A 22,105-nucleotide genomic window follows, 5' to 3' on the forward strand; every position below is an offset into this window, starting at 1 on the left:
TACAGAGGATAAAGAAAAGGTATCTCTACCCTGGACGAAGACTTATTTTCTCTGACATTATTTTAATGAGATTGCAAAGTATTAAAACGTATTTTTACTTTTAGATTTCTGTACAAATAAATGTCCAGGATGATATCTACCAGATACTGTTATCACATGCAAATACAACTCATTTTTACCTCTTTGTCAGATCTCTTTAAGTGGTTGCACCTATCTAAAAACTGATATCCTGCCATGACCCATTCCTTCTGTATTAAGCTTTGAAATCCAACAATTGTTCGAAAATAGGGGTCCAGCATGACTTGGATGAGAGAAGCAGCAACACAGCTCAGGTCCCGTCCCTCTTCCTCTGTGAATAACATACAGAATGAATACAACACATAAGGTATATATGAACATGTACAGAATTGGATCTCTAAGAGCAAGAAGAGGCACCTAGGTCTAGTGTTTTTATTCTAATTTCTTTTAAAAGATCTTTTTTTTTGCTGTAATTGTTCTCCTAGTTAAAAAAAAAAACAAACAAAAAAAACAGAAGAAAAACACACCTCTTTTTTCTTAAACTGAGACTCATAGTACAGAAAGGGTTCCTGCAGTACTCAGCACAACAGTGCATTCATCAAGAACAAAATATTCCTTTGATGCTAAGGACTATACTACAGTTCAGACACATAACAAAATTATTTTCCTTTCTAGTTCCCCAAATGACTAACATATTTAGAAGTGATGGGGTTTATGTTTAAAGATTACAGTTGATTTTATCTAAATCTGTTTATCTCCATTATCACAGTAATGTTCAGAATTACAGGATGCTCTGCGTTGCATTACCTTGCAGAACTACAGAGACGTGCTTGCACTCCATCATATAGACAAGCTCTGCAGAATGCCTAAGAAATGATCTAGACAGGAAAGGAAAGTGATTTAACAGTTAATATAACAGGTTCACATTCGACAAGAAAAAATATTTGGGATATCTATATATCTCTCTATATAACTCATATATTAAAACAGAGAATCTTCCAAATGATGGATTGCTTATTTACACTGCTGAAAGCTTTCCACAGCTCATTAAAACCATCTCATTAGTGGTACAAACCTAATGTACTCTAACCAGCGAGTATTCTCCAGTGAGGACAGCCACTTCTCCTCGGTTTCTTCAAAAGGCTCTGCAACAGGGAAAGTAATGACATTGCAGAACAACTTCACATAACTATCCCTGTTAGCCAGATCTATTTGAATTCACTGCATTTCAAGAAAATAACCACCGTGAGAGAAGGCCAGTCCAGCCTACCATTGACACAGAGTTGTTTGAGTTTGATGTGTGCAGCCTGGATTTCCTGGATGTTGGGGAGACACTTGTCCAGGTCAGATTTGTAAACATCACTTCTCAGGGGATGGCTCCGAGTTATTGCATTACAAATCCTATGTCAGGAAAAGAATCAGCAGGTTTGTTATTGCAGAGGAAAGAAACAGTCTTTCAAGAAATGTGCCACAGTCTTTAACTGCAAACTAGAACCACATAAAACATGCACCTTATTCTCAAAAAAAAAAAGTTTCCTAGTTTATATGCAGGAGATATATTGCTCCTGCCATAAACCTAACGACTCAGAGATTTTTGGTATGTGCTAGTCACAAAACGAAGAAATGGAAATGCTGGAACATGAAAACAATGCATTTGGGAAATGAAAATCTGAGGTTGACTGACAGTTAAATAGTGCTATTCAATTTTTAATTTTCCATCATTTGTAATAAGACTTATCTATGCTAAATAAACAGAACATATATAAAGCTTGTGAAGTCAGGAAATCTGACAAGGTTTCAAATAAAACTCAGAGCTCCAGTTCGCACAATGCAGGTGTTTGCACTACTACAGAAAGTCACTCTACAAACTAAACCAAAGAACAAAAACTAACAAGTTAGTAAAGTACTTATGCAAGGCTCTAAATGCCTTCAATCTTTCATCAAGGACAGCGAATGACAAATGTTTCACAGAAATACCAAGTGCATTGTGGCACTAAATCTACAGAACTGTATTTCCCAGTGTTCCCACTGTCTTGCCGAAGCAGGTAAGAAAATCTCCACCAATGTAGGCTGTGTTACAGTAAATCTGATCCTTTATCAGTAAATTCTGCCACCTAATGATGAGCCGCCTAAAAAATAAACATGCCCTAAAATCTGAAAAGTTATTCAGTATTTGAAACTGAGGTGGACCTTGAACAGAAATTGTGCCAGAACTACATCCAGAGAACAGTCTCTCAGAAGTCCCCACACTACAACACTATGAAGCAAATATCCATCCCTGCTGTATGTTACAGTCACCACTTGTGTTATTCTGACCCTCTGATTAGGGAATAACTCAACTAATCACTTACCTTTGATCAATCCTTCGTTGCTGCAACACATCTTTAATGTTGGCCATTCTTACAAGGGCACTCCCGTTAGGGTGATTCCAGGACCATAACTGATATGGGGAAAGAAACACAAAAGAAACAACAAAATAATATAGGTTAGTGTTATTCTGTAGAAATATCTTATTAATGCTACACAGAACTCTGTTCATTGGCAAACACAACTTTATTGTACAATGATCAAGAACAGCAACAGAATAAAGACAACACTTACTGGCATTCGCCTCCCAATGAAAGAGTAGGAGTATAGCTTAAGGTCTTGATCTGCTAAGGAAGATGGAACCACAAAATATTCTGGAAGGCTTGGGGAAAAAAATACAATAAAGAAAGGTCACTTTCCCCTGTGTTTTTTACCAGCTTCTCTCTTGCCGCAGCTCAGTCAAACTGCCCCACAGCAGCCCCTGCAGTGCTGTCCCATGTGATGGCATGGGCGTGGCTCAGATAGACCTGTTTGGAAACGTGTATGTTCCACAGGGAAGGACAAAAGCATGAAAGCCACAGATGCCAAAATCTGACATTTCCTTTAATGACAAGGCTTGCAGCATATTTCAGCTGGGGGGCCCTCCAGGAAGCAGCCCGTTTGTGAGGTGCAGAGCACGGTTGGGTGGGACGGAGGCTGTGGCAGAGGAGACAAGACAATTCCTGACAGGACAATTCCAAGGCAGTACAATTCCCTTCCCCCAGTGTCCCAGAGCAACTTACCAAGTAGAAATCATATACCCCTCGTTGACTGAACACACTCTCCACTCGGATGCACCAGTCCTTTTGATTTCTCTGTCCCAGTCAGAGTAGGTTTCAAACAAAGGTGTCTGCTGAGCACTGGCACTGCCGATGCCACCGCCACCACCTCCTGGGTCTATGCCATTCACCTTTGCTAGGAAGAGAAAAGTCATCAATGCACATTAAAAAAAAAAGGAAAGAAAAAAATTAACCCCCTCACCTTCCTAATTGCAAGAATGAGCCATTAGCATCAGGACTAATATTACCTATTTTTGCATTACAAGAAAGCAGTGATTTAGTGACAGCTTGGTGATACATGAAGATGTAAATGCATTTTTTTCCCCCGCAATTTCAATAGAAAACATCAAATTGGTATGCTGTGCTGCTTGATAGAAAGCAAGACACATATTAACACTCAGGAACAAATGTTACGTCCAGTCACGCAATTTCTTTCTTCAATATGCCAAAGTTCACAACATTTTAAAAAAATAAAGCCTTTACAGGCTACCCTTTAATAGGTACCTTATGAAGAAAGAAAAATAAAACTTATATAATTTCAACAACTTTAAATGACTGCTGTATTAACAGCAAATAAAATAGATGGAAGGCCAGGTTAAAATATGTTTTTATATATCTATATTTATATCCACAAAAAATGATGGTCTACCATTTTGTGTCAAGGGACCAGGAGATTCTATAGTTTGTTGCTAATACAGAAGGATCTCTTTTGCTGGTCATTCTTTAGGTGCCAAGGAGACACTCAGCAATGTCAAAGGAAACTGCTTTTTTGTTTCTTGACACTTGGAAGTAAATTTTTAGGGGAAGGTGGAATAAACTGAGACAACTCTCTCAGCTCCCCCGTGAAAGCTCTGATCTTTGGCTGTTCTAGTCTGTAAGCCTGCCCAGCCACAGCAGGAACAGCGTCAGGGCTCTGCTGACATCTCACTGACTGTGCAGTGTCTACTTTCTGTATCTATCCATTTCATTCTTGCACTGGTACTCTGACTACTTATGTTTTTCTGAAGAAAACTGGACTAAAATCAGAAAGGAGTAATTCTTCAAAGACAGAAGCAGAGAAATACGATAATTAACAAAAACTGTCACAATTTTACTGTTCAATAGCAAGACATGTAACTATCAAATATAGTCTGGGAAAAAAACGATGTACACCAGAGCAATGCAGGCTTTTTATGTTCCTCAGGAAGCACAAAGACAGTATCTCACCTCTTACTTTACTGGGAGTAGGAGGGATAGAGAGTCATAAAACAGTGCTGGAATTGCAAGAGTAAAGCCAGAGATCTCTGCTACAAACCCGAGTTCACAATAACAACAATCCCCCAACCCAAAAGTATTTCAAACTCTCTTCTCCAGCAGCTGCAGGATAGCAGAACAACTATCCTTTGCCATTCTGGTCTGCTGCTCCAGAGGAACATTTTACCCACCTTATGTAATTCTTCCACTAGGTATTTTTCCATACAGCAAATGGTATTTTAAGGACAGAGTAAAGGCAACTTTGTAACAGACTAACATTGTATTGCAATTTTATCTGCAAACTGGCTTCCTCTCTAGTCCTTTATAACACTAAAGTACATGGACCTTAATAACTGCCAGAGTTGTAGGAGGTAAGAAATTCTCTGTGTACTTATGTGTGCAGCATGATCACATGCACAGCTGTTCTCGTGCATGCACAGGGCAGTCACGGAGGCACCTGCACGAAGAACATGCATTTCTGTGCAAATCTGAAGGCCTGCTCTCATAATTCCACAACATTCATACTTGGTAACAGGCAGGTCAGTGGTTTCTAGTGCCAGCTGCTGAGTGAATCTCTCAGTACCACAGAACTCCAGCAATGGCACCTTCTCTGAGTGAGGCTTGTGAGGCAGAGCTGAGGCTTTCAGCAGTGTATTGGCTGGGGAACACTCCAGTGACCGCACAGCATTGCACTAGAAATCAAGTTCCAAAGGATCTGGTTCAGGCTTACCTAACTGACAAGGTTCAGGTGGAGACTGGCCTTGAGCAGAGAGGGTGTGCTCCAGCTCAGCAGGGGTGGTGGAGGTTTTGAGTGGTAAGAACTGCCTAGTAAGCCTCTAGGAAAGAAGGTATGGAGTCCCAAGTTGCACAAATCCTCCTGCAATACCACCAGAAGAGAAACTTATTCCCAAAAGAAGGGCAGGTGAACAAGCCTGCCTGATGGGAGATTAACTGGCTACCTACAGCACCGATGCAGACAAACAATAGGAGGATGGAAGTGTGGATTGACAAATAGGAGTAGTCATGCTGACATAGGTACTTTGGCTTTGTTTCTGACAGGAAAGACATTTCTTTTGATTTTGGTTGTTAACGTCTATCACAATGAATGACTTACAACCATTATAAGTAAGAAGCTGGGTGCAGAACAAGCCGATTTTGTTACCCCTGGAGAAAGCCTCAAATGCTTTTTGCCACTGGTTCCAGACAGAAGTCTTACTAAAAATACATATTACGAAGTAGGAAAAAACCACAATCAAAGTACTTTCACACTTACCTAGATTATGATACATTTCCCCAACATACTCAAATGCAAAGAGAAGCTGAAGATCTGTTGGCTGAGAATAATGAGCTATTGCAAGGCACACCTAGGAGAGAAACATTTCTTACTGTTATTTATAGACAAAAAATATTGCCCTTAAGTATGCAGAGCTGTTGAAAAGCTAGAAATCAGTCTTCTGATATTTTATTTCCATATTTTATCTGAGTGAATATATAGTTGCACATACTGATATTTGCCACACTGCAATCATATCATGATCATCTGTCAAGAGTGACCAACTGGTAAGGGTGGACTAAGTCTTTGCAACAGGCAGCCCTAAACATGACCCTCTGTATCCAGAGAGACAAGCAAGGACTTGGAGCTCGTGTGTTGTGCCTGCCCACCTGAACGGAGAAGTAAGGAGGAGAACAGAAAAAGCAGAGCACAACACACAGGCAGTGAGCACAGCACAGCAAAATCTCATTTGTAACTGGTATTTCAACTACATTTTTAAAAATAAAGAGTACTTATCAATATAGCCTAAGAACCTAAGAATGGCCATGCTGAGTCCATTCCCAAGGTAAACTTAGCACTTTGCTCCTGACAGCAGCCAGCAATCCATGCTTAAGGAAGGGGGTGAAACACAGAAAACACTGAATGGAATTTTACCAGCATAATTTTCAGCAGTTCAGCCACTTCCTGAACTTAAATTTGGTATCAGTATTTAACAGCATTTGATAGATACTTCTTGTACAAAGTTGTTGGTTGTACCAGGAGGTTTTTGATGTGACATCCCTTTACAGAAGTCCCATTGGTTCTTCCCCTAAGACTCCTGAGATTAAACTTGAGTGCAGCACATGGTTTAGGATTAGATACTAGACTTAAAATACAGTCAAACTTCTCTAGTCTCTCTCTCTTTAAATGCAGATAGTCACTAACAGATACAGAAGATTTGACTAAAAACGTAATATCCAGAAGAATCCCACTCAGGAATTTAAAAAATCAAGTAGAAACTGGCACTGTTATACTGCAAATTGCAGGACTTCAATGGGGTCTTGAGCTTTGCCCTCTTCCCTCAATATTTGCTTCTCCATTTTACTAAAATGTACCTGCCTTATCTCTAAAGAAAATACTTAAGGAAAAGAAGGCCATAAACCACAGGACTCTGTTCTACATGTTCAGATACAGATATTGCATGTGACGAAAGTTTTTAATCAGGGACATAGTGCAAGTCCACATTATTACCACCTAAAATTTTTCCAATTTTCTTCCTTCCCTTCAACTTCCCATGACTTTCCACATTTGGGAACACAATGACACATTTATTCATGGTGTAGCAGTTTAGGATACTATTTTTGAAAAACATTCTGTGCATCCAAGAATTGTTTTCTGTTAATGAAGGAAAGTTTTCTTGTTGTGATTGCCATAAAAGAAAGATTTGCACAACAGAACTGAAGGAATAAAGCATTGAGGGACAGGAAAAAAGCCTGAGAGCTCAGTTCTGCTAAGTTCTGCATGGAGAAAGTTACCACACTTCTACTGGCTTGTATGCAATATATATGGCATTATGGAACCTTTGCTGTATTTCTATATACTTTGGCTTTTGATGGGGACATTCCTCATTATTTAAAAAACTAGTAATTTCAACAATAGACTAATTTCAGCTGAAAACGTTTTTTCACCAACAAAAAAATTCCTAAAAGTCTTAGAACAACAGCTTCTTTAGCTGATCTCCCCACACTTTCAGCTCTACAAGGAAACCGCAAAAGAAAATAGAGGACAGAACATTCCGAGGGTGACAACCCCTCAGAACACCCAAACAGTACAAGTGTCCCTGGGAAACAGTCTAGCAGGACTTGTCAAATGAACATTTACAAGCTCATTGCCAGGATTTGGTAAAATTTTTCATGACTATCATGAAATAACTGGAAGGCATGCACATTTTATTAAATCTTGTGATTTCAGCGTACAAGCCAAAGCTGAAGAAGCCAGCTATTCAACAATATCTGGCCACTTCTAACAGATTTCTTATGGCTACCATTAAAAATGAAACACAATGGAAATCTCTGTATATATACATTTTTACTTCCATTTTTCTTTGTAGCTTTTCACTGCTAACTGATTCTAGCAGAGCTATTCCTCATCTTTTACGGAGTGAAAGTTGAAAGCCTTTTACTACACTGATCCACTCTCAAGGCTTCAGGATAAACTGCAAGACATGAAAAAAATTCCATTGTGCTGCCAAATAACACAATAGAAATACAGTAAAACCTATTTTTGAAAGCAGCAGCTGAAATCTCTGTCATTTACTTGCTACATTTGAAAAAGATGGGGGGGTTTGCTGTGTTAAGAGGGAGAAAATGGCAGGAGAGGGGATAGTAACCATTCAGATCTGGTTCCCCAAAAAAATATGACACCATAGCTGTGCTTTTAAACAAAGCAGCTGAAAAATCCCTCCAAGGGTTCCATAGAATAGAAAAAACGCACCAGGTATTGCATGGGTGAAACAGTTTGACCTCTATTTCTTTTATTTAAAAGAGTGATATATTTATTCTGCTGCTATCTTCATTTTTACATTTTAGAAAAATTCTGCTCATATATATACACTAAACAAGCATTAAAGACATACTCATCTTCAGTTTATTCCTCACTAAATCCCTATAGTAGTTTTATAGTCCTAAAGATCCCAAAGACAAGCACATTCCACAGATCTCAGCAGATTATCGCAGTAAGTAGAAAGCTCTTAAATTGGAAGCCAAACACGTTTTACAGGAAGCCTTCTCATATCAAACTGAAAAATGTTTGGTATTCTTGCCAATTCACAATTGTGTAAAGCTCTAGATACTCAGGCTCAGACAAATAACAAGAGAATGGGCTGCTTGTTGGAAAGTTCATGTATTAAAAGCAGTAAACACAATGGCTGCAGTTGTTTCATAGTACAAAGGCCACTTCCCTGTGTCATGTCCCCTGTTCAACCCTTATCTGAGAAAAATAGATGATAACTTGCAGGGCACACCCTCTACTTCATCAGGATTTTTACCAAGGACAAGAGCTCCAAGGTATTTCCAATGCTCTTGCAGAAGAGTTTTGAACAGTCCTATTCCAGATGTGCTAAGGTAGCATAGCCCGGCTTCCTTAAGCCAGGCCACCTGTCTCACCAAGTGCCTGGAAGGATGCTGCTTTCCCTTGCTACTGCAGTTCCTATTCCAAGCAGACACTTGCAGCAGAAAGTCATGCAAGCAGGGCCAGATCAAGCCCCACAAACAGAATTTGTTAATCTTCCTAAGCTGGAAATCTTCTTGGGAAAATAAGTATTCAGGCAGTAAGTCTTCCAGTCCTAACCCTCACACATGTTCTCATAGTTGCAAAGCTATGAATTGTCTAACTGAGAACTGCTTTTTTCCACTTCTGCAAGAATTCCAATACCAGCTGTACATAATACTTAATTTGGTTTGGGCATGAGAGGAAACATTACAAAGCTTCCAAAAGCTCAAGTAAATTTTTTACATATCAGGATCCTTGTTTGTACAAGAATGTGTTTGAATTCTAAGTACAGGTTTCCTAAGCATTAAGAGAATTATTAAAATACCTCTCTATTTTTTAAAATACCTTTTACCTTTGTCCAGAGCAGCTGTGGATGCCCCAATCCTGGAAGTGTCCAAGGCCAGGTTGGACGGGGCTTTGAGCAACCTGGGCTAGTGGAAGGTGTCCCTGCCCGTGGCAGGGGGTGGAACTAGATGAGCTTTAAGGTCCCTTCCAACCAAAATCATTTTGTCGTTCTGTAAGTTTACTTCTGAAATAAGTTTTCTTCACACCCTCCAACCCACTCCAAGACAGTATCTTCCCATGCATTCCCTGTGTCTTGAGACATTACCAATTTTGTGATCTGTATAAACAATTAGAGCAAGGTAATAGAGTTGGGGAACACATTAGAAAGGGTCAGGACCATTTGTCCAAAACTCTTAAGAGTTTCATATTATTGTTCATAACAATTGGGAAAAAAATGTTCCCCTTCATCCCAAGTGTTATGACATAGGAGAAGGCTAGTTTTGATTGCACAGGAAACAAGATTTGAGATAAATAACTTTCCTTCTGCTTTGACTGAGCATGTGATTCTGAAACTGCTCTCATTCTCATTCAAAAAACTTCCTGAAGGAAAAAAACTGAGGGAGTTCCAGAAGAGAAAGGGATTGAGAAAATGGAGATACATTTATGGAGATACAGGGTGTGTGCCATTCTGGTGCACTGCCAAGATCCATATGGACGGTGAGGCAACACTCTATCCATCATCTTACAATCATAACATCTAAAGCCTCACCTTTTCATATTTATTTTCTCAGTCTAATGTCAAGTACTGCAGTGGCTAGAAAATGGCACGACTTCTCAGTTTGACTGTTTGTTGTCATTTTTGGAACAAAATAATTCCTTTCCTTTAAGGAATGTGAAAATGCTTCCTTTTTTTGCACTGCCTAACTTAAGACTTCCTCAACTTGCTTACTCTTGCTTCCCCATCCTCCACTTCCTCCCACACCCATCTGGCTTTCTTTCTTTTGGAGACTCTATAGCTTTATTTTAGAGACAAAACAGAATTAAACTGCTAAACAGTGATGAGTGAAAATTTCCATTCCCTCTCTTTTTCCTTAACTCTTGTCTCCCAAACATCCACTAATAAAAATGAGGAAGAAAATATTTACCTGACTGATTAATGCTGAGATCCTCACAGAGAGACTTGGAATAATCTCTATTCTAGTAAGGTAGCTTAATTAATTATTCTCCCTTATGCTCTGTTCAGCAAATAGAGGCACTTCCTTAGGAACAGATTACACTTTCTTTGCCAACACCAATTTATGTCACTGAATGCTGTTGAGTATTTCCAGTACATGCACAGAACTGTGCAAATTACTTAACTGTATAAAGTTAGTATCTGTCCTCTTTGTAATTATTCCATATATTTAAAGCTCATTTTAAATAGTAATCACCATGCGTACTGTTTTTATATAATTATTGCACTAAAGGGAACATTTCCTATCACCTGGCAACAAGTTAGAGACATTTATACTCCTATAACTTGAAGTGTATATTTTAGTAGCTAGATAGTTCATTTTGACCTACCACTGCTTTATTTACAGGATGCTACTCCTCTGTGTAACAAGGATGACATTTCATTACAGCCCAATCTAACCCTGGCAACTCTGAAGAGAAAGGTGGACTAGCTGATGGTGTCCCCAGGCCCCTCCCATGCATCCTCCTCTGCAACATTCTCCCACTCAGAGGACAATGCGCACTCAGCCCATGAGCAGGATTTCCCTCACATCAGAACTCAGTTATACTTCAAGTCTTGGTCTTTCCTACAAAAGTTATGCACACACAGTTATTTCCAAGCAGACAGCTACCAGTGTTTTCAGGCACAAAGAGCTGGATGTAGATATGGATTAAAGAGGCCCTTCAGAACTTTAAGGAGGCCTGGTTGCTGTACTTTGTTTTTAAACATCAAGACAACTTTGCTAATAGGTACTACCTGAAGGGCAGAAACAGAAAGCAGATAAAATCTTTCCAGAGTGTGGTGCCAGCATGCCACCTAAATGTCAGAAAGAGCAAGACACCTCCAGTCAATATGCTGCGTAAGCCCCTTCTAGATGTGCTCGCCAGCCCCCCAAAATAATATAAGCAAAATCCTGATACAGGAAAACTGATCTAAGGACCTCATGGTTTACACATTTATATTTTAAAGCTAACAGAACATGTTATTAACAGAACCTTTTCCCCCTTCAGTTTAATTGTGCTTCTGTGATTCACCCACACAGAGTTGCAGTAATCTACTTGCTGCATTAAAACTGCAACAGTAGCCACACAGTTGACATTTGTACACGTTTTCTTGGACTTCTCTAGTGAGCATATTCTGATACTTGAAAATGGCAGGTGTAACACTTCTGGTCACCACCAGCACAGTGTTTATAACCACACCAACTCAGATCCTTCTCCAGAACTAGCTGTTCTTCCTAGGAACCACCTAAGACCACGTAATTGTAACTGCCTAAAGTAAATGCTTTCCTAAAAAGGTTTCACTGTTTGCTCTGGCTGAAGTAAATGCAGCCTGAAAAGCACTAATGAGATGCTGAGTTTATTCTCTCTTCCTCCCTTCTCCAGGCAAATCACCCTCCTCAGTTGGAACAGCCAACTAGACACAGTTGCTGTACAGATGCAGCAGGCGAGGACTGCTCCAGGGAGGTTTCTGGGAAGCTGTCAAAGGGGAACTGGCTGCTGGAAGATTGCCAGACATGAAAGGTTACAAACAGCCAAGGCAGCAACAGGGAGGAGCTGCACAAGTGGCAAGGCCAGAACAGTGTCTGCAGTACCCTGCCCCTGCTCTCAGGGAGGGCAGCAGGGGAAGCAGCGATGGGCCGGCTCTGCAGTTACTCGGCTGGAACTGCAAACACACTTATGCCTGGGCAGATGGTTCTTAGGACTTACAGGGCTAAACTCGAACTTCATCCTACTGAGAAGGGGGATTCTAAAGCTCTGAGAGCAAACTGGGTCATTCCTTACGAAAGGCTGGCTATGCCACGGAGGCCAGAGGAGCTGGAGCAGCCCCTGACAGCAGAGAGCCAGTGTGTGCAGGCTGGGCTCCCCTGCCCAGCACAGCCAGTGTGTGCAGGCTGGGCACCCCTGCCCAGCACAGATCACCCAGGGGCACAGCCCAACAACCCTGTACCACTCTGGGGACACTCCTGGCAACCAGGGGAAACGGGGCAAGGAATGACATGTCTAGGAGGGTACAGACCAAGGTAACTCCTCCTGTCAAGAGGTACACCAGTCTTCTCTAAGAAAATGTTTTATGTAGATTAGGCAAACTGGTCTTTGCAAGAGCTTGTTGAAGAACTTGCTGTGTGAAACAATTAAGAAGGATATCCACAAGGCAGTACACTCAACCTAGTGGTAAATTAGGCTTACAACTTTCAGAAATGTATCAAAGTTTCAAACATTTTCCATAAAAAGGACAAACATCTGTTGTACAGCTGCAATGCAGTATTCGGATTCCAGTCTTTAAAAAGACTTATTTAACAAATTCGTAATTTTTTAAAGTACAACAGATATGAGAAGATATACAGTTTTATCTATTATGATAAGAAACAGTTAATACATCACATTAAATTTTTCCCTAATAATTTTGACTCTAGATATCTAGATATTCTGCTGTAATAGAATGTGACTAATTTGCAATTCTTACCCCCTAACTTGTCTGTCAAAACATAATACAAAATGTTCTTCTCTGCACAACTGTTGCTATATGTAATGACTACAAGGCAGGACATAATAAGAAGCCTTTAATACCTTTTTTGCACTTTCGGGACCTGCCTCATCAAAACGAAATCTGACAATCCGGAAGTCTTTGCAATAAATTATTAATTCCGTTGGATTAAATTTAAGTTTTTGGTTGGGACCCAGGACCTTCTGCTTCCTCTTGGTGTCATTCACTGCAAATAAGAGACAAAGTTATTGGACTGTGCTCTGTAAGTATTCACAAGGTTAGCTCAAACAGACAGAGTCATGTTGCTACCAGTTTTTTATTTAATAGACTATTTCAACTGAGGTAGAAAATCTGTTAATTCCTGCTAGTAAAAGCTTGTGCTTCACTAAATTTAGGGTAAACCTCATGTTTTTAAAAAGGGGTAACAAAGGTGGGCCAGTGCAAGACAATGTAACAGGTAATATAACCTCTTCAGTTTAAAAAAAACATTTCTTCATAATGTTCTTCCTCAGATCCACATTAATCTTTAAACAGTGATCACAACAAACTTTGGGTACTGAAAATTTTTAACTAATGATTTAAATTACCTACAGTCAGAAAACCAAGTATTTAACAGCCCATGCCATAAAGATTTGAAAAATTATCACTTACATGAAATTCTACAATTAAAGAGGAAAAACATTCCTCTTAAGAAATGGGTTCGCCTAAAGAATCCAACAAAACAGAAACTGCTTCTTCATAATAAGTATTTTATTTCTTTAGATTAAGATGTCTACTGTCATTTGCAGATTTTTTAGGACCATTAGCTACTAACTTGCTAGGAATTAGACAAGATTGAAAACTACAGCATTTCTGTTGTCAGATATCCCAGCTATGTGTAAATTGTATAAGCGATATGCTTTTTGCCATCCAGTGTGTTTCACTGGCAGATTCATATGTTGAATATAAAGAAGTTGCTAACAACATTTTGTACTGCTATAGTAGGTGTCTATCCTAGAACACTTGTTGATTCAGTACTGTAGTTAAATTTAAAATCAATATAAAGACCCAACTAAATAAGTCTCCTGCGTGGCACCTCAAGATTTATTCAGCTTTTAAGGGTTTTATCCTAAATTTAAATAAACCAAATTCTTCAAATCAGGGAAGGTTAATAACATAAAACCTTAAGTCTCAACAATTCTGCCCAACTGTCATTCCATGTCCCTGTTCCTGACGTACCTGTGACAATCTGCTCAATGCACGTGAGCGGGACATCGTGTTCTCCGAGCAGGAGGTTTTTAAAATGGAACTTCTGAAACACATGAACTCACAGGCATTAACTGCAGTTCTGCAGTTTGCAACCAGATATACAGCACAACTTTGAACAAACTAGGATAAAAATCAGGCATGCCTGGGCTTTTCTAACATGTACCACCCTTGCCTCTTCACGGGCAATTAGAGGTTGTGGAAGCAGCCTTCTTGTGCTGGTGAACTGCACACCCAGCATTTCAGAAACCCCAGTAGAGTATGCAAATTAAGCTCAATATTTGCACTGAATTTACTGAATTAGCCTCAAAAATTACCGGTAGAAATTCAATACAATCCGAAGTGTAAAATATTGATCGAATATAAGGAATCTTCAATTATTACAGTGACCATAGAAAGAAAAAAATATTAACTCTACTTTAAGGAGCAAGTTTTGACAACTACTTCATGTCAAAAATTAACCTTTTGAAGTAGCTTTAGTCAAACTTACCATTACTGAATGAGCATTTATCTACTTTCAGAGCTTTACACAATGCTTAGTTTTTTTTAAAAGCCCCAAATGAAAGTGCAAACTTCACTGAAAATACTACATAGCTCATTACTTGTACTTCCCAACAGTGCAGTGTGCTGTGCTGTTCAAAAACAGATCAGGGTTTTGAATGTCACATGTTCTGCTTTGACAAAGACAAAAGAGTTTCTCTCTTCCCTTTTCTTGTTGCTTCATGTACAATGAAAACTCATTTCATGGTTACTCTGCCCTCCATCAGTAACACCAATAAAACTCAGCCACATGAAAGGCTTTGCTGATCTGACACTGTTCAAAGGAACATTTGCAATTATCTCCTTCAAGGAGGAACAGTTTGTTTACAACTCCTGCTTTGTCTTTGGTCAAACCACTTCCCGAGGCAGCTCCACACACAGAGGTGAGCAGAGCTGGATGTACCTCTGTGCAAACCTGCTCTGTTCTGATCCTCTCAGTGAAGGGATGGAACAGCAGCACACCGGGAACAGGACAGCGGAACCTCATCCTTTAGCCTGCTTTGTTTTAGAGGGCATCATGGGGATATCAGATCTGAGCCATTCCCTGTGTTTCCCCTGGCACACTGCCCTGGTGAGCAGCGTGAGCAGCAACAAACCTGCAGTGGCATCGGGTCATCCGTGATGAAGGAAATCTTGAAGTTGGTGCAAACCAACTTGCCCCACAGGTCATACTGGCTCGTGTCTGTTGCAATGCACTTTCTTACAAAATTCACTTCATTTACCACGATTTCACCTTAAAAAGAAAAAGGGGAGGGGAAAACAGAAGCCTTTATACATCTTGTAGGTACAACAATTTCTAAGTCTGTAGTACCAAGAAACCCTTATCTCTTTACCTCTTTCAAGTTATACGTCTCTTCTGGGTAAACCTGGAATTTAACTAACACCAGTCCAGGGAAAAAAAGAAAACTACCATTCCAAAATGGACAATATTGTGCAGTAGTTAAAAGGAAAAAACCAACCAACCAAACAAAAAACCCAAAACAACCAACCAATCATAAAAAAACCCAAAAACCAAACAAAAACAAACAAAAAAAAAAACAAATGACAAAAAAACAACCCACAGCCAAAACCAAAAAAACTACACAATGCTTTCCCTATATCCAAGAGGAAAATCTGCAATTCTCAACTATTAAAAATTCATTGGTTTGAACAACAGTGTCCTTTAAACAAAAGCATACATTCCTGTACCTCAGCTAGTATTTATTTTAAAAACTGAAATTAGTTGGATATTGTTAAGTACTTCAGAGAGTTTTACGAACTTCATGAATTCAGAATTATCAGGTCACATCTAGTTTTGTATTTATAAACAGATTTTCAGGTGATTTCAAAAAAGAAAAACCAGAACACAAACACATTTCAGAGTTTCTACTGTGACTGTCTACGGAAGGAGACCAATCATTTTCCTTTGCAAAACAGAGATCTAAATGAAGAAAAAAATAAATTATGCTAATTGGTCTGGCATAAGTCATACAATAAAAAAGCACATAGGCAAATGAGACTGACGATGACTTAAAAAGCAAAAGTAAATCACTACAGATAATGTTACTTTTTAGTTCTGCAACAGAGGTTTCTGGAAGCAAAACAGCAATTCTTACTTCAGGAATTTAACGTGGTAATCCATTTTATCCCTGTGTAGGACTTTTGCTTCTGTCATCAGATGAACCACCTCCAGCTGCTGCTGTCAACCATAAATAGTGTGGGAGTGGAAGCGTGTTCCAAGAAAAGTGTAATTTCATACTGGCTGTAGGTTTCTGTTTAAAAAGACTAAGGACTAAAGATTGCTGAAGCCTAATTTGCTCATAATAGGTTGGGCATATTTAGTCCCAGTTGCCTGAAATGCAGTCTCAGAGTGTCCTGTGTTTTGCACAAAAACAGGCAGTTTTTTGGGTGGCTGTAAGGGCACAAATCAGTTATTTGTGTCCAGTGAGAGTGAACATAGCTCGGAATAAGCTTCCCACCTGTCTCCTGATCCAGAGAAAGTATTTTCCTCAGATAGTTCTCACTGCAGCCACGTAACAAGACATTCAAAGGACTGTCTTTAGCATCCTCAGACGCTTGAGTAGAAATGGACCTTTTGCCAGTTCCTGCACATGCTCCTCACCCTGAGCTATTAAACTCCACTGTCCTACTGGCTCTCTCACCCCTAATCCGATTAGGGATCAGCATGGAAGTCACTAAGAGCAGCAGCAGAATCCCTGCTTCTAGTTCAGTCATGATAAACAGCTACAAAAATCTCTTGGACTAAGTCTGTAGCCCTGAGCTGTCAGAATTATGCTTGAAGATGTCAGGAGACAACTTTCATTGACCTGTGGTTATCATACACACACATAATCTATGCCAGAAGTGGCAGGAGTAGTGAAAATGCTCTATAAGCAGATATGCTGGAGCTTTAAAGCCTTTTCTCAAACACTACTAAACTGTGCTTAAATAAGCTTTTGAATTTGAAAACAAAAAATCTGATTCTGACAGCTTCAGTACAAATAGTTAAAGTTCAGCCAAGTCCACAGCAACTGAAAACAATGTTTTATAATGGGGTACATGAGAATGACAAGCCCTACTTCTACTAAACGCTGCAATGAAAATGTTTCAATACTTCTAGCAGGGTCTGGCCTGAAACTTCTTAATGCCCAGCATTTCTTCTAGTAAGCCATTTACTTAAATAACTGCAAAAGCCCAAACCATATATTGAAGTAATTTCTCCTCACAGTTGGTGTTAAGTCTTCAACTATTCAATGTCAAGTTCTCAGTCACGTGTCTATGAAGCTTCTCCTCTCCACAAACTGAGTGCTACATATTTTTTATTCTGCCCTCTCAGTACTGCCAGTGTATCACAGCATTTCTAATAAAAAAATATGGAGAGTTAAATACACCGTGAAATGAAGTGCAACTTCCATAAGTATTTTTTTGGTATAACATTCTCTTATCTGTTATCAAGTATAATATTGTTTAGTATCACACTCTTGCTAAAAGCACAAATTACTATTACCAAACTATTCCAGTACTTCATATCTTTGATGCTACAATACATACAAATATCTTCATTTTGAATCTACTACAGTTTAAAACTTGCCTCGTCATTCTCTTACCAAAGCCCGCCCTTTTTACTTTCCTCCTCCATTCCTTAGAATTGTGTGGCTACACTGCAACATGTTAATACTAATTCTATTCCGGTGCACCTTCATTTAATCTCATTTCATCCAACAAAAAAACATCCTGGATTTTTTGGCCTCACTTCTTCCTTGCTCTCAAGTTGGCAGCCCTAACAGAGAGCTGTCAGTTTTGAACCTGAGGATTATGGTGTGCCAGGACAGGGAGTGCACGCACATGGCCTTCACCCGAGGGGCTGAAACATTTACAATGAAACAGGAGAAAGTTTGCAATGCCAATTTAATAGCTGCACTTTCCAAACACCTCTAGAAACTGACTTTTTTTTAACGCAGGTTTGGAATTTTATATTGACCTGTCTTTTATCCCTCATTTGGACATCTCTAATGAGCAATATAAAAAGGTGTGAATTAAGTCAAGTTTAGGAAAGCAGATAAACAATGTAAGTAGTAAGTGTAGGACTTGCACAATGAAGCTTTCTTGTATTTGCAGTTGAGTAGGTGATTTTTCTATACAAGTGTCAACAACAGAGCTATTCAGAGATATTACACTGCACATTTCTACAATGTAGCTGCTGCTTTTTTCCAGTAAACAGTCACGAGCTGTTCCAGACAGCAAACAGCAGTCAACACTTCCATGTGACTCCAAGAGTCAAAGAATGATCTCAGGCGACAAGAGCAGTTTGTTTAAACTCTGACAGGAAACCAGAAGAAAATTTAGAGTTGCCACCCTTACACATAAAGCCTAATCATTTTTAATAAAAATATTTCTACACTGAATACATGAATCAGAAAAATAACACGAGACTGAAGAATCTGTCTAGTTCGTAAACCCTCCATTAACACACAACATCAAAATTGTTCAAGTTCACAGAAATTCTGCTAAATCTCCCAAAAGCATGTGCAATCTGACTGGTTCATATTTTGGATGTTAAGAGAATTTGTGGTATGTATCTAATCCACCATAATGCACTACCATCAAAATAAAAATCAGGCAGCAGGGCATGGGAACACCCAGGAACTGGAGCCAAGAGGGGCAGGACTGAAGGTGCTGAGTGCAGGGACCAGCAGGAGGGACCCACAGGTGTCCCAGCTGGGGAGGGACCCACAGGTGTCCCAGCTGGGGAGGGACCCACAGGTGTCCCAGCTGGGGAGGGACCCACAGGTGTCCCAGCTGGGGAGGGACCCACAGGTGTCCCAGCTGGGAGCAGCAGCACCCTGTTCTCCCCAGCCTGAGGTCACACTGAGTCTGGGCCAGGCTTTACTGCAATTTGTTTCCTCAAAATTTGAAAACACAACCCCTAATCACTAACATCCTAAAATAAAGGATATTCTGCACCATTTTCCCCATAATATTTTTGTAACTTTTGGTGCTGTGCCTCACAGGATCAAGTTTAATTTTTTTGTTTATCTTATGAAGGTAGCAATTTGTAACTTATACGAGGAACTCTGGATCTGATACCTGCATAAATACAGATCACACAAAATATCTAAAAAATTTGCTTAGCTTTTTTGTGTATTTTGTTATCAATCACAGGGTAATCAGACAATAAGAAAATCTGATAGATCTGAGAAAATAAGCAAGAACTGCCAGAATTAGCACTGCTTTAGAATATAAAAATTTTTGTATATAAAAATTTTCCTTTTTTCTCTAGAGGCAACACTCTGGATTCTTTACAGCAGCAGGAGATGCATAAATAATCCTCTTTCACCTATATGGCCAGTTCTTATGTTTGCTGCTTTAAGATTCTGTATTATCTTAGCTTCAAGTTCAAGAAACACACCAACAAAAAAAGACACCTCAAGCAATTAATACTAATAGACAATCTTTTTATCACATCGAGAACCTGGCACTTGCTAGAGGCAATGAATGGCTGAAATCATGCTCCATAAATTAATAATGCAGATGCTACATGCTCGGCAAGTTTGCAGGTACCCTACATGTTGCTAAGGGAACTTTTCCAATACTGCACTAGAAGCACAAGAAGAGATTTAGCAGCATATACTTTCTTTAATGAACATTGAAGCTCTGTGGGTATGTTTGGTCTATGTTCAAGGTCTGATAGACATAAGGACAATAGAGGTTAAGTACTTTCTGCAGTCATATAATTTCTACTTAAATTAATAAAAACCTAGCACCTAGTGGATACACTTAGGAAACAAAACCCGTTTCTCATTTATAACGCTGATAGTGATTATACCCAATTAAGACAACAGAAAAATAGCTTGTTTACGTGAAAGATAGTCTTATAAGCTCACAATAGAAAAGCTCAAGTTAATTCAAGTAGCCATTTAACCATTAAGACTGGACAATAATGAGTTCACTTGTAGCATGATTGGCAAATAATTAACTTCTGGAAATTCCCGAGTAAGAATTCCCAATAAAAACTTCGTTAATAAGTAACTGAAATCTAGAACATTTTTACCCATTTAGCTGCTCTCTTGTAGAGAGAATACCAAAACTGTATGAGTTTATTAGTATGCAACAAGCATTGAGATGTAAATGTCTCTAACCCACTTCTAAATGAATCTTCTGTTCAGTGTACTCAGCCACTTCCAAACTTAAGAAAAAAGTATTTGTAAGCTCATGAAAAAATTGTCTTTTGTCTTTTTTCTGATTTTCATGAGCTCTTACAATGTATTTAAGGTATGTAAAGACAAAAAAAGCTGCACACTATTGTAAATGTCACCTGCCTTTCCCCATAACTATTTTTCAATATTTTCATGATTAAAGAACAGACTATATTTAATTTTCTGTACATCTGCAGAAAGCAAAAAAATAAAAACCAAGTAAAATGTTGTTCCAAAAGGACAGCTCAATTCTGTGATATTTGGGGAATGAAAAGCAATTCGGATATATTCTATTTGCATTAATTTTTAATAGCAGAACCTGAGATTTCTGTCAAAGAATAACTCTGGCCACTGCTTGGAGAGTGGTGTGTTTTAAATGCACAGTACCAAAAGAACTTGCTTTGCCAATCTTAATTGAAAATTGTTATTAAAATACCATATATATATATTGCACAGTTTCTCTAGTGTGCTGGCAAAGAGAAAAGAGGAAGAGTATGGCAAGAGCTTAGATAAATTTCAAAAATGCTCAGTAAGGAAAAAAGTAGCAAAAAAAGTAAAGGTTTCTGGGTGAAAGTCTTCAAAGATCATCTCTTCATGTCCCATGCATAATAACAGGACTAACATCAGTGTTTGCCCTATAGTGGTCAATCTTTGGGAACCTTGCAGAAGGAAATGACCTGAGAAGATAAGTGCTTTTCTGAACTAGGATGGGATGCTCCACAAAAACCCCCACACACCTCAGAACCACAGCAAAGGACACAAGGAAGTAGAGTAGGCAACAAACAGGAGCTCAGGTGGCAAGGAGGAAACATCCATCAGGTCAGGAGCAAGACTCTCATTGCCAACTAGATCAGAAACAAAGTATTGCACGAGACTAAAAAGCTGCTTACAAAGCAGCTTCAATCCAGCAACTTGTGTTACCCCTAAAATAGAAACATTCATTCCCACCTCCAGCCTCATGCTGGCACTGCCATTTGTGACGGTTGCACCAGAGAACTGATCCAGCCGAAAATAATTCTATACATGCATTTTTCCCTTCCTTTTTTTGCCAGTTCTGATTTCATCTCAATTAGCTCTCTGATCTGGCTTGTTCTTTGGTTGCACAAAAAAAGTGTCAGCACCAAGGAGTTAATAAGAACACACACCTGTGGTGAGAAAAATGGAATAATAACCAGCTCCTCTTGTCATCAGTATGCATTGTTGGGCCAAATTAAAATAAACCCTATCACCAAACTCTCCCAACAAAAGTTTAGTGATGATTTGGTCAGAGTCTGTAATGTGAACAATAGACAAGCCAGTGAGGAGGGAGTGTCTTTTGTGTTTTGCATATTTTTAGTCTGGCTACATAAACTACAGATTCCCAAAGCCTGACTCTGCCTAAACAATATAATCAGTAACAATTTGAGAGGACTGAGGTTTTCAGCCTGTTATTTTATAACTGTGTTACCAATACAAGTTATAGATGCTGAAATTGTAATGTATTACTGGGTCTACCTTAAATTATGCAGGTTTGGCCTAATAAATAAATCAATACAGAAACATATGTTTAGAAATTACATCTAAATTAGTTCACTGAAGACTTACTTCATTGGAAGTAAATATAATTGCCAGGAGACAAAAACCCCAGTAGGTGGGTCAGCTCAGAATCTACACAAACATTTTATTCCCTTTCTGGACTTTAATGACTTGTAGCATTAAATACATGTGGGACAGAGTGGACAGACACCAATTAGTTTGGGAATCCTTTGCAAAATGCACATGT

At 39.1% G+C, this 22,105-nt stretch overlaps 1 protein-coding gene across 1 annotated transcript in view; it reads right to left on the minus strand.

Annotated features, from left to right (window-relative positions):
• The window catches only part of MTMR10 (myotubularin related protein 10), a 35,913-nt gene that overhangs the window by 7,024 nt on the left and 6,784 nt on the right, over window positions 1-22,105 (minus strand). Inside the window, exons 3-13 of the mRNA XM_027740862.2 lie at window positions 15,265-15,401; window positions 14,102-14,174; window positions 12,967-13,109; window positions 5,650-5,740; window positions 3,108-3,279; window positions 2,620-2,707; window positions 2,370-2,458; window positions 1,289-1,419; window positions 1,094-1,163; window positions 826-896; window positions 180-349 (exon numbers count right to left, since the gene is read on the minus strand). Of these exons, the coding sequence (XP_027596663.1) occupies window positions 180-349; window positions 826-896; window positions 1,094-1,163; window positions 1,289-1,419; window positions 2,370-2,458; window positions 2,620-2,707; window positions 3,108-3,279; window positions 5,650-5,740; window positions 12,967-13,109; window positions 14,102-14,174; window positions 15,265-15,401 (1,235 nt within the window). The remainder of the gene's footprint in view (window positions 1-179; window positions 350-825; window positions 897-1,093; window positions 1,164-1,288; window positions 1,420-2,369; window positions 2,459-2,619; window positions 2,708-3,107; window positions 3,280-5,649; window positions 5,741-12,966; window positions 13,110-14,101; window positions 14,175-15,264; window positions 15,402-22,105) is intronic.

The sequence above is a fragment of the Pipra filicauda genome, unplaced genomic scaffold (genome assembly GCF_003945595.2).
Source record: "Pipra filicauda isolate LSUMZ 115617 unplaced genomic scaffold, ASM394559v2 scaffold324_size1259732_pilon, whole genome shotgun sequence".
NCBI classification, from domain to species: Eukaryota; Metazoa; Chordata; class Aves; order Passeriformes; family Pipridae; genus Pipra; species Pipra filicauda.